Source organism: Mustela nigripes, unplaced genomic scaffold, assembly GCF_022355385.1.
Source record: "Mustela nigripes isolate SB6536 unplaced genomic scaffold, MUSNIG.SB6536 HiC_scaffold_148, whole genome shotgun sequence".
Lineage (NCBI taxonomy): Eukaryota > Metazoa > Chordata > Mammalia > Carnivora > Mustelidae > Mustela > Mustela nigripes.
Window position 1 is genome coordinate 9,410,367 of NW_026739562.1, and position 13,470 is coordinate 9,423,836.

Genomic DNA, 13,470 nt, shown 5'->3' on the forward strand with positions numbered 1-13,470 from the left:
AAATAAAAGGATACAAAAGCTGCAGTAAATAATTGGTAGTTGCAGTAATCATCTCGGGCCAATTCAACCCAGTTTGGCTCAGAGGTGCCTTTGGTTGAGAGAAGAGATGAGATATGATATGTTTTCTTGCAACTTCTTGGAAGAATAATTCCACAACTGTCTGAGGGCTAGATACTTAAAAAGAAAAGGTTATGACAATCGTCAATTTGTGATAGTAGAGTCAATTTTCAACTAAGATGATTTACTAACTCATTTCACACTTCAAATAAATAACATTTATTATTTCAAAATATAAAATGCATCATGGGTGTAAGCAACAGCAATATAAGTAAAAGCAGTTATAAAGTATGAAGTACTATACAAATGCAATAAAAAGCCATTTAAATCAACAGTGCACTCATTCCTTATTCTTTTCACTGATTTCACTATACCTAAGTGTCTTTGGGAGTCCAGGACCCCAGGTTCATGACCTGAGCCAAAGGCAGACTAACGACTGAGCCACCTGGGTGCCCCCATATATATGTTTATATATGCAATACCCTTAGTTTATGCCTGATTTGGGCTGCCTGGGGTTTCATGGACTCCCTTTTGCAGCCCTCAGGCCACAGCTTGCTTATGAACCTCCCCAAATGAAAGCAGCAGAAGTGGTAAAGGATCTGTTTAATGAATACCCAATAAACGCCAAATTTATAATCAAATTCACACAGTCTAGTCCTTACCAAACTTATTTGCCATTATAGCACCAGAGTCCGTCAGTTCCAGCACTGACAAGTGTTGGAGATTGGACTCCCTGTTGAGAACAGAGAAAAATACAGCAGTTCTACAAAAATATTATTACGAGTCTCCCAATGACATTGTTAGTAAGTTGTACATAAAAGCTCTATGGAAAGCATATTACCAAAGAAGATAGTTTATCTTACTGAAAGTGTAATTCTTCTAAGTAATAGATTCTCCTTTTTCTTTTGGTTATAAAGCAGCTTGGCCTACCTTTCCTAACTAGTATGTTTTTGTGTGGGGTCTAACTTGCCCTGTGACCTCATCTATTTGGCCTTCAACAGGATTTATCTTTATATTAAACACACACACACACAATAATGGTACACCTGAAACTCATGTAACATTGTTGTGTCAACTCCACATCAATTTTAGAAAAAGCATTAAAAAATGGGTAGTTAGCGTAAAACTCTCTCAACAGTTTCTTAGAAATAACAAATTTTAGCAATTGTGTATGTTTTCAATTTCCACTTAAGAATAAACATTTTTTCTTTTCAGAAAACCACATATATAATAATGTATATCTAGTATTTTGGTCCTTTTTATAAACTGCCTTCAACCTTTGGAAATCGAAGCAGCTAAACGCTCTGAATTTTATAGGCAAATCATGGAACTGCATAATGTTTACAATTTTTTTTAAGACAATGAAAAAAAATAACCAAACTCATACTTTATTTTAAAAATAACGAAATAATGAAACTCACAGTGTGTCAACTGGAACATCAGTTGCCAAGCATTGACTTCCCCACTTAATGAGATAATAAGACAAGAGTAGAGGAGTTGTTCGGTGTAGTAGGTCTTGCTGGTCTTGAATGAGCTGACCAGCTCCCAAGATCACCTGTACATGACGGGTGGGGTGGATGAGACCATACATAGCGATTAGTGATGGTAACAAAGTTTGGGTGGAGGTAAAATTATTATTATTATTTTTTAATTTATTTGACAGAGATCACAAGTAGGCAGAGAGGCAGGCAGAGAGAGAGGAAGGAAAGCAGGCTCCCTGCTGAGCAGAGAGCCCGATGCGGGGCTCGATCCCAGGACCCTGGGATCATGACCTGAGCCAAAAGCAGAGGCTTTAACCCACTGAACCGCCCAGGCACCCTGGGTGGAGGTAAAATTAAAACAAAACAAAACAAAAAAAACACAGTTACAAAGGGCACACACAGAAAGCAACATATATACATAAAGGCTACACACCTTAATTTTAGGGTAGCAAAAATATCTACCCAAAGATTTAACAGTACAAAAATGCTGATGGTTAAAGAGAAAAGAAAAGTGTAACTTTCACTGAATCTGCGGGCTCAGAATTCAAGAACAGGAACAGGGAAATCTAAGCCCTTCCTTATGTGGATAAAAACAGTTTTGAACATTACAGGAGAATTTGGAAATACCACCAAAAGCCTTAAAAATGTGCATAGGTTGTGACTAATCAATTACAGTTTTGAGAATTTATCTCAGAAATATAGTAGAGGTGTACGGATATTTATAGGTATGAGGAAGAAACTGGCAACAATCCGGATGGTCACAAATGTGACTGGTTGAATAAAACTGTACTAGGTTAACTATTAAAAAGAATTTTGTAGGGCGCCTGGGTGGCTCAGTGGGTTAAGCCGCTGCCTTCGGCTCAGGTCATGATCTCAGGGTCCTGGGATCGAGTCCCGCATCCGGGCTCTCTGCTCATCAGGGAGCCTGCTTCCTCCTCTCTCTCTCTCTCTGCCTGCCTCTCTGCCTACTTGTGATCTCTCTCTGTCAAATAAATAAATAAAATCTTTAAAAAAAAAAAAAAAAAGAATTTTGTAGTAGAATACTTAATGACACGTGAAAATACTGATTAGCTGTGTGAGGTAGAATAAAAACAATCAGATTACAAAAACACCATGTAGCATATCCTAATTCTAGAAATAAACAAAACGTTTGAGAACAAAGGGTCTACACCAAAATGTTATCCCAGTTGTCACTGGGTCCATTACAGAGGAGTTTTAATTTTTCTTGTTTACAGACAGAGGCTTACATATAAGGCTTGTTCTATAATGAACATCTATTCTATACTTAGAAAAAAAAAACAATGGTTATAATTAACAAACAAACAAAAAGCCCCATAAAAACCCCTGAGGAAATGTAAGACTGCAAAGACTAAAAAGAACTCACTAATGGCTGCTCTAAGTACCAGCCTCTCGGGAAAGGCCCCTGTATCTCCCTAGTGGTCCTGAACAAATCATCTTCCTAAATGTCCTCCTTACTTTTACCCGAAATTCTACCATTATTAACATATTTGAGTTAATAAATTCTGATTTGAAATATATAAATAGCTCTGTGAGTCCCAAAGGCCTTGAATTTCTTTTTACATTAACAGGAGTTAGTGAGCCAGACCCCTTGTCACACTTGGATGAAATGACCCACTGAGAGACAAGAAAGGCATTCTCCAAATATGGAACATTTAGTAGTGGAACAAGAGTTAGGTGGCCTAAGAAGATTAGGATGAAGAGGAAGCACAGAATGGAGCTGGGAGGACCCCAAGGTAGCACACACAGTTGGTTGAGAGTCTGATCAGGTCATGATCCTAGGGTCATGACATGGAGCCCTGAGGTGGGCTCCAGGCTGGGCATGGAGCCTCCTTGAGATTCTCTCTCTCCCTCCCAGCCCCCCAACCTATGCACATGCTATCTTTCTCAAACAAATACATACATCCTAAAAAAGAATGTGCTTAGGCTAAATTTTGTACTGCAGAAATACAACTCCTTTTCTTCTTCCTTTCTCCTCCACACTAAATGGTACCCTACTATCACAAGCAAAGTCGTTACTAACAATACTAAAATTTGGAGAGCCACCCTGGGAAATTTCCCCACCGCTATACATACAAAGATTAACTGCAAATTAACCTGCTTCATGTGTGCTTTTTTAAAAGCTTAATTATTTAATTTTTTAAAAAGTAGGCTCCATCCCCAGCGTGGAGCCCAATGCAGGGCTTGAACTCATGACCCTGAGATTGAGACCTGAGCTGAGATCAAGAGTCTGACACTTAACCAACTGAACCACCCAGGCACCCCTATTTAAGTAATCTCTATACCCAACATGGGACTCAAACTCAAGAGCTGCATGCTCTTCTGACTGAGTGAGCAGGTGGCCCATGTAATATATGTTCTTTTTTCTTTTATTTTTAAAAAGTTTACTTAATTTATAATTTTATTTATTTATTGGACAGAGAGAGTGCGCCCACACAAGCAGGGAAAGAGGCAGGCAGAGGGAGAGGGCGAAGCAGGCTCCTGCGGAGCAGGGAGCTCAACATGGGGCTCTATCCCAGGATCCCAGGGTCATGACCTGAGCTGAAGGCAGACACTTAACTGACTGGGCCAACCCAGCGTCCCTGTCATGTATGTTCTTAATCTGTATTTTATTTTAAAGATTTTATTTATTTATTTCACAGACAAGGACCACAAGTAGGCAGAGAGGCAGGCAGAGAGAGAGGGGGAAGCAGGCTCCCTGCGGAGTAGAGAGCCTGATGTAGGGCTCGATCTCAGGACCCTGGGATCATGACCTGAGCTGAAAGCAGAGGCTTTAACCCACTGAGCCACCCAGGCGACCCCTTAATCTGCATTTTAGACACTCACTACAGGTCAAATGTAGGTGACAGAGCAGTGAACAAAGACAAAAGTCTGCACATTCTGCTCTGTGTGAGTAGGGTTTTTTTTTTTTTTTAAAGATTTTATTTATTTATTTGACAGAAAGAGATCACAAATAGGCAGAGAGGCAGGCAGAGAGAGAGAGAAAGAGGAGGAAGCAGGCTCCCTGCTGAGTAGAGAGCCCAATGCGGGGCTTGATCCCAGGACCCTGAGACCAGGACTCGAGCCGAAGGCAGAGGCTTTAACCCACTGAACCACCCAAGTGCTGCTTTGTGTAAGTAGGTTTTATAAGTTTCCCTCAGGCAGTACTTACAGCATCACCCAGCCTCATTAACAGATGTTGTAATATCAAAAGGTCTCGGCAAATGAGGAATCGAGTACTGGCAATTTTACACACACCTCTGCAAACAATACACGCTGCTGTGTTGCTACCATACAGCTGGGAAAGATTCATTCGAATATTCAAAGGCTGAGCTATAATGAAGAGGAGGAAAAAAAGGAAAAGAAGTTAAAAGGAGTTAAATCGTTTTCTCTAAATCAAAGAGACACGTTTGTGGTCATTCACCTGGATTGAACCCCTTTTCCATTTCCACTTCTGTCTCATAGTCCATTTCCCGCACAAGTAGCCCAATGGCCTGGATTGGGTTCTTGATCTCTTGCAGTTTACTGCAAATATCCTCCATCACATTTTCTCTGGAAGGACAATCAGAAAACTATTACTACTGAGCATACGTAACAAAGACTCTATAAATCCTATAAGCTAAGGGCTCTATGGAAACAGGAAGACCAAATACGCAATAAGGGAGTGGAGATAATCACTCTGGCATACAAGATACTTTAACTTCATATAGCAAATTTTTCCTCATTCTTTTAGAAATGACAGACAAAATGCATTTGAGAAAATACTTTTATTTTTTAAAAGATTTTATTTATTTATTTGTCTGAGAGAGAGAGAGAGAGAGATCACAAGTAGGCAGAGAGGCAGGCAGAGAGAGGAGGAAGCAGGCTCCCAGGACCCTGGGATCATGACCTGAGCTAAAGGCAGAGGCTTTAAACCACTGAGCCACCCAGATGCTCCGAGAAAATACTTTTATGTTTTAGAACTTATAGCTCAGTTAGTAGTTAATACAGCATAATCCAAGAGTCTGCTTCCAGATCTGAATTCATGTGTTACATTTCCTGTTTAAAAGCAGAGACACCAGGGTGCCTGGGTGGCTCAGTGGGTTAAAGCCTCTGCCTTCAACTCAGGTCATGATCCCAGGGTCCTGGGTTCGAGCCCGGCATCGGGCGCTCTGCTCAGCAGGGAGCCTGCTTCCTCCTGTCTCTCTGCCTGCCTCTCTGCCTACTTGTGATCTCTGTCAAATAAAAAAAAAATAATAAAAATAAATAAATAAATGCAGAGACGCCTATTCAGAATTACAGCAACTCATTTTAACTTCAAACCACTACTTTGCATGGACTTGAATGTAATTAAAAACTTGATGTTGGCACTAAAATTTGCTAAATTTCTATTAGGAAATGCACTTTACCCTAAATTCTCCTTACACATCAATAGTGATCAAATCTTCCAGAATCTGTTCTGCAGCCTTTTCTGGAGACTGTAGGTTGTAACAGCTCATTTCCATCACTGCTGACATATCCTCAGTTATTGACTCTCCAATCAGCCGAAGGCATTTTATAAGACACATAACATCCCGAGCAACATCCACATCTACAAGTAAGAGAGAGTTAACATTCATGACTCAAGCCAATGAAGAGTCACTGATTAATATTATACTAACATAAAATATTAATAATTAAACACCAAGAATCTATCTGAGGTCCTGGAGATGCTCAGGCCTCTTCAGTTTTCCTCACATATCTATACTGTGGTAAATTGACTAGGAAAGGTCACAGTGGCAATCGAAGTTTGTTTTTTGCATCCACTTGAAAAAAAGCATAGGGCTCATGAAGGAAGGGACTTAAATATGGACACATTAAGTATTATTACCATCAGATATAGCTGCCTCATCCTCTGCCAAAAGGTTTTCATCCGGCAGGAGATACAAATGATCCACTAAGGAGGAAGGCACAAGGAAAGACAGGTACCCCTGGAAATACAAATCTTCCAATTACACTTTTTTCAATGAATGTTTACAGGTATAAAAAAATTGAGACCTGAATCTTATGATGAGGAACACCAGACACATCCAAGCTGAGAGACATTCTATAAAATAGGTATAGTCAAAAAATGTTAGTGTCATCAAAGACAAAGAAAGGCTGACAAAAGCTCAAGATTAAGCTAAATAAACATGACGACCAAATATATCCAAGAGCTTAGACTGGACCCTAGATCAGAGGAAAAATTATGGGCATAAGTGGTAAAATCAGAATGTAACAGTACAATATCATATAAATAACGAATTACCTGATCTTTAAATTGTGCTGTGGTTATGTAAGATTACACTGTTTTAAAGATACACAGTAAAATATTTAAGGAAAAAGGGCATAATGTCTATGACTAACTCTCAAATGGCTTAAGAAGAAAAATGTGTCTGTATAAAAGGAAGGAAAGCAAATGGAAGTTAACAAACGAATCTGGGCGAAGGTCATACAAACGTTCTTTGTGCTACTCCTGTAACTCTTTAAAATCTGAAATCACTTCAATACATAATAAGATAAATAAAGGAAAATGCAAGAAAATTAAAAATATTAAGGAAGACTATCTAAATAGAAATGAACTATAATTCTGAAAGAAAAAAGAATACAAAGCTCTAAAAACTAACTACAACATTTGAGAGACTGATAGTTTGAAAGATCTGCAGAAGCATCTAAAGGAGTTCTTCTCTATGCTTTAGCTCCCTTACTTTTTTCAGCAGGCAGACCATGTTTGTGTGTGGATTCAAATGCAGGGCAAGAGGATGAGAGAGGGCTTCTTGGTACTGTAGACAACAGGCATAGAACTTGCACCAGAATTCCTGTTGTAAGTTTCGAAATTCCTCCTGGGAAAATTCATATTCTGTTACACTTCCTTGGAGCTGGCAAAGAAGAAAAAGGGGGAAAAGAAAAGAGAGAGAGAGAGAAAAATTCTTAATACCATTTGGGATCTTTCTTCCCCAAAACATAACTGTCTAATATCATTTTACTAAGTTAGAGCCAAATGAAATATCCCTTATGCATTACACACCATTAACTACATATGTAGGATATGTAGTCAAAATACATATATATAAAGATATTTTATATATATAAATCTCAAATTAAAAGGTTTAAACATTTATACTTCCTACTAACAAGGTCCAGTGAACAATTTGAACAATTCCTCAGTACCAATCTACCCTGTACCAAGAGATGATCATTCTTTCTCTACCAAAACCTCACCTCACTTTCAACAGCTAAAGTGACTTCTTTCTTTAGGTCACTCCAGGAAAGATCTAAATTCCTCTCAGTTCCTCGGCAGAAAATCTAAAATTAAAAGAGACATTTTAGAGTATTATATACTAACCAAAACTAAATGAAAAATACTTGAGTTTGGAAGGCACTGGGCCAATACAGTTATATAGCAGAAACTGAACATGCCTGAACAAATAATTACTGTATATAAAATCATAGCAAGTTTGAAATAATTTTCTTTTTTAAAAAAATTATTTCTGTAGACCAGAAACAACAGAAATCCATGAATCTGTCAGAATTATAATAGGATATATAATAGGATAAGCTAGATTACAAAAAAGCAAAAAAAAAAAAAAATTCCCCCAAACCCTGAAAAGCTATTACTACTCAGCCAGAAGGAAGATATAAAATGATGCTAAAAACACACACCCATGACTGGCACAAAAGCCAGTCAGAGTATTGTTGGGGCTGGTCACTCTAATAGGAATGGCTCTCCTCAAGGAGAGCATTTAATAAATGCCTTAGTGAATATTTAACATTTCAGTGTACAAGAGATAATATAGGACATCTACATTTCATTGTTAATAAGGAAGAAGTCAGATGGGATGAAAACAAAAACACCTTAGGAGAAAGTGACCGTGTCACCCTGAAGTTTTAGCAGAGAGAAAACAGAAACATGCAATAGCCAGATATTTAAGAATGTATGTAAAAGAAAAGTCAAGGGTCTAGAAATGGTATCACCTGAAAGAAAGGAACTGGGTGTATTTAATCTGGAGAAAGACAAGAGGGAAAGATTCCTAAAATATTTGACTAGTTGCTTTCTAAAACAGAGACATGTTCTATGAAGTCCCAAGAGAGAGAAACTGCCAAAAGGACAAGGACTAAATTTGATACAATACTGGAAAGAGCATTTCTTTTTTATTTTTATTTTTTTACAGGGATAGTGAGAGAAAGAGAGAGAGAACGAGCAGGGAGGACAGGAAGAAGCAGGCTCTCCGCCTAGCAGGGAACCCCACATGGGGCTCAACCCCAGGACCCTGGGAACACAACCTGAGCTGAAAGCAGACACTTAATGGACTGAGCCATCCAGGCGCCCCTGGAAAGAGGTTTTAACGACACAGCTCGGAAAAAGTAACTCACACAAGACCAGTGAGAAACTGATCACTGGAGGCAGAGACAACTGGAAGTTGTTGGAAAAGCCTCAGAAGGTATTTCTTTGTGTGGAAGGTCAGGTGAGGAGATTCTGAGGGACCTTTCAATTCTCTGAGTGATTGTTCTATTTTTAATCCACAAAGTTAATGGCAATTTAAGTAAGCCAAAGTGACTTTAAAGTAAAGAATCCTTTTGTGAAGCATTAATTATCTCTTAAGGCATGTGACTTTGAAGATTAGATTTTTAGAGTTTTTTTTGGAATGTGAACTAAGTCAGACCTTCATTGTATTAACAGAAAGATAAATAAGAGTACTATCAAAACTAACGAAGAAAACATTTTAAATTTCTTTCAAGTACTGAGATTACATGCAGAATATTATGATATATTTTTATAATAATATAGGCACAGATTTCTTTTTTTACTACTAGTCACTAGGAAAGAACTCACAGCTTTACCTCCCTGCTGGGAGTCTTACTTAACAGAAAAAACATTTAAAAAATTACACTAAGAGCACATGTATATACAACTGCAAAAATACATTTGGTGTTTAGTGTATATAAAACAAGAAAAATAATAATTATTAATTATACAACGATAGTCTGAAATAAACATTAACTCTTTTCTTGCTGACCTGTAAAGCTTTACATAAAGCTGCTTTTATGAATCGTCCTGGTGTAAATAGATTCTGCAAATACATCTCCTGTTAGAATAGAAAACAAAAATTAATGTCATTCTGAATAGATAAAATTTGGGAAAATTTGAAGGAAGAAGTCATCACATCAGTACCAACATTTGAGTTTCCATTATATGAATATAGTCTTTCTATAATTGAGCAATATCAAGTACTAGAGCAGTTCTATCCTTTCACATTGAGAAGATTTAGTGTCTCTGCGTTAACTAGGCATACTATAATGAAATTAGTGTGTATCTTTTTTTTTTTTTTAAAGATTTTATTTTATTTATTTATTTGTCAGGGATAGAGGGAGAGAGAGCAAGTGAGCACAGGCAGACAGAGAGGCAGGCAGAGGCAGAGGGAGAAGCAGGCTCCCTGCCGAGCAAGGAGCCCAATGTGGGACTCGATCCCAGGACGCTGGGATCACGACCCGAGCCAAAGGCAGCCGCCCAACCAACTGAGCCACCCAGGCGTCCCCCCCACCCTTTTTTTTTTTTTTAAAGATTTTATTTATTTGTTTGACAGACAGAGATCACAAGTAGGCAGAGAGGCAGGCAGAGAGAGGGGGAAGGAGGAAGCAGGCTGCCCGTTGCGGGGCTTGATCCCAGGACCCTGAGATCATGACCTGGGCTGAAGGCAGAGGCTTTAACCCACTGAGCCACCCAGGCGCCCCTCAGTATGTATCTCATGGAGTACTTCATAGCGTTCCACTGGAAAATGCAGCTTGTCAAATGTCAACCTTAAATGGAAAAGGCAAACCCAATTTATTGGTGATACACCCTGGGAAGAGAACAACTAAACTAAACTGGTTTCTATACACCATCCACAAAGTGGCTCACATTGAAAAGGAATCAAGAATAGGCAATACATGTAAAAACAAACAAAAGCCTGCAATAAGTCATCACTAGCAGGGAAATGAAGTAGAGAGGAAAAAAATGGGAAGTCTTATGCTGCCTAATTATTTTGTCCTCCCCCCCTTTTTTTAAAGAGTTTATCTGACAGAGAGACATCCAGAGAGGGAACATAAGCAGGGGGAGTGGGAGAGGGAGGAACAGGCTTCCTGCAGAGCAGGGAACCCGATGTGGGGCTCGACCCCAGTACCCTGGAATCATGACCTGAGCCCAAGGCAGACGCTTAACGACTGAGCCACTCAGGCGTGCCATCCCAATTTTTAAATCACATTTTCCAGGAAGTAGTAAACCTGACTGACCTTCATTCAATTTTCTTTCCTCCTACTGAGGCTCTCATGACCTAGGGGCCCATAATCTTCAATTGCATTTTAGCATGAAGGTATCATCTGAAAGCTTTTGCTTCTACTTATCCTGATGGTATTTCTGAAAAAGAGGGAGACTGGCCTGTTTTGCTCGCTATTGTATTCCCATTTAAAGTTATTTTCTTCATAGCATATACTGGTACCAGAATTTATCTGACTTCTAGTTTACATGCATGTACCAACATGGTTGGTATAGTGGACATATAGTGTTTATATCTGCCCAGGATCCATTTCCCTTCTTTTACTAACAAATCCCTACCTTTCTCTGGGTAGCCGTTCCTCTTCTACCCATATCCCCATACTCAACTGACCTCACAGCCTCCATAACAGCAAGGTGCAGCTTGGTCAGTTTTCTCATGCTAAGCCAGATTATTCTATTCCTTCTGCTCAGAATGACTATGTCAGAAATCAGCACATGGTTCAAGCCTGGTAAGCGAGTCTACTTCAGGACCAGGGACAGAGATTCTTTCGTTCCATTGCAGTAATAAGTTCATAGAACGCACAGGCTCAGGGAGCCTGCCTGAGAATAAACTGAACAAGGAGGAAAGCAGAATAGAGACAAAAGAGAGATCAAACCCTGAAAGCATTGTTCCAGACATGGCTAAAGCCAGGTTCCTCTCAGCTTCTCAGCTGCACAAATCAATACATTTTTGTTTTAAGCTTAAGTCAGTTTCAGGTGGGTTTCTTTAACCTGCAGCTGAAAGAATTCAGACTAATATAACTGATTCTTCTCAGACTAATGATCAGAGTAAATCATCCCATTACATAAAATTTTTAAAGAATCTTTTTTTTTTTTAAAGATTTTATTTATTTGTCAGAGAGAAAGAGGGAGCGAGAGTGAGCACAGGCAGACAGAGTGGCAGGCAGAGACAGAGGGAGAAGCAGGCTCCCTGCTGAGCAAGGAGCCCGATGTGGGACTTGATCCCAGGACGCTGGGATCATGACCTGAGCTGAAGGCAGCGGATTAACCCACTGAGCCACCCAGGCGCCCCCATTACATAAAATTTTAATGTTGCTTACTCTGGGGTCTTGATCATCTCTGAGAATTATCTCTTCCTCTGGCAGAGAGTGCATAAAAACCGAATTCCACTGACCTGCAGCATTACTATAGAGAAACAAAAAAAAAGACCACAGTCTGCATTAAAATGATAACTAAAAGCTTATGCTGTTGATCTATTAAAAGTTTAAAAATAAATAAATAAAACTTATTTTCAGCAGTCTGGCTTTAGAGAAGTACTCTTAACAGTTTAAAAAGCATCTTCCTGGAATTAAAACTCTAACTACAAATCTACAACCAATAGCTATCTGCATTTACTATATATTAGACATTATGCTAAGTGCTGTTAAGGGTATTACTCTTATAAGCCCATGGTAAGTCTAAAGGATGTATTACCCCATTTTGCAGATGGAGAAAGTGAGGCTTAGGGCATCTCACAACTACTCAGTTTCACAACTGGACTCAAACTCTCATCTGACACAGAGTTCTGCTTTTTTACCATTTTGCTGGAATGCTATCTATAAGGAGTACTCTCATATTTTTTGAGGTGCAACTCAACTGTCTGGGGCAACTATTCCTTTAATTCTGTTCTAGAATAGAAGGTTATGAAGAGCCCCTAAGGTTCAATTAGCTTAATTTCATAGTAAGCTGTATTCTAGGGAAACCTACACAGGTTATTTCAGGGGTTACACAATTGTTTTATTCAAAATTATTATTTAATGTGTTTTTTAACTATTGAAACATTTTATACTATTATGTACATTACAAGTAGTAGAGACCAAATATACATAATATTAGAGATTATCAACATATTAAATTGTGTTACAATTTTATACTCATAAAATAATAGTTTTATATACTGGAGTTCATTATTTTTGGAAAAAAAAAAGTTTCCTATTTTAAAAAAGTCTCAAAAACACTATACTTGTGCAATCAATGTCTCTTCTTATGATGAGGAAACTGAGAACCCAAAGGGTTTGTAGTGTGTTTTGAAAGTTGTGGCTGTCAGAAATACTCTGCTCAGAAGCAAAGAAAACTCCCAAGTTGGAAGTATTTTCGGTATGTGCCATTTCTCCAAGAAATATGGTATTTTCTTTATCTCCCTCAAACCCTAAGAATCCTTTGTTTTAAACCCAAGAGATTAAGAAATGACACAAAATGCAAAAGGAGGAATTTTGGAAAACAGTTCACAACAGGCAAATCTAGGACTGAATCCTTTCAGTGTAAACACTTGACTTTGGTTCTACATAAAAAGCTCCATTTTCTAAATATGAAACTCCCTGGGGTGAGGCAGGATGACAAAGGTTAAGTGATCCATACTGTTCATAGTTGATGTATTTCACAACAGTTTGGTTTTCAGCATCATGCCACATGGCCCAGACGTCTGTAGAGGTTATGGCAAAGTCAATCAGTGTCTCCTAAGGAGAAATGTGGGGAAAAAGAGGTTAAAATAAGAAAGGGCATAGTTTAGAGTGACTTAAATTTGTATCGGTAGGAGAGGTAAAAACATAAAAACAAAAGATAGTACCACAAGAACTTGGTAAAACCCAAGTGGGATTTTGTTTGCATGTATCATTAAATATTCCATTTTTAGATTTCCATCCCTTT

General features: G+C 38.6%; 1 protein-coding gene across 1 annotated transcript in view; it reads right to left on the reverse strand.

Moving 5' to 3' along the window:
* LOC132008513 (nuclear pore complex protein Nup160) overlaps positions 1 to 13,470 on the reverse strand; it is a 52,124-nt gene that overhangs the window by 20,050 nt on the left and 18,604 nt on the right. The window contains exons 9-20 of the mRNA XM_059387151.1: positions 13,183 to 13,280; positions 11,886 to 11,970; positions 9,551 to 9,619; positions 7,755 to 7,838; positions 7,241 to 7,411; positions 6,385 to 6,484; positions 5,940 to 6,105; positions 4,960 to 5,087; positions 4,708 to 4,868; positions 1,479 to 1,612; positions 720 to 790; positions 15 to 174 (exon numbers count right to left, since the gene is read on the reverse strand). Coding sequence (XP_059243134.1) covers positions 15 to 174; positions 720 to 790; positions 1,479 to 1,612; positions 4,708 to 4,868; positions 4,960 to 5,087; positions 5,940 to 6,105; positions 6,385 to 6,484; positions 7,241 to 7,411; positions 7,755 to 7,838; positions 9,551 to 9,619; positions 11,886 to 11,970; positions 13,183 to 13,280 — 1,427 coding nt within the window. The remainder of the gene's footprint in view (positions 1 to 14; positions 175 to 719; positions 791 to 1,478; positions 1,613 to 4,707; positions 4,869 to 4,959; positions 5,088 to 5,939; positions 6,106 to 6,384; positions 6,485 to 7,240; positions 7,412 to 7,754; positions 7,839 to 9,550; positions 9,620 to 11,885; positions 11,971 to 13,182; positions 13,281 to 13,470) is intronic.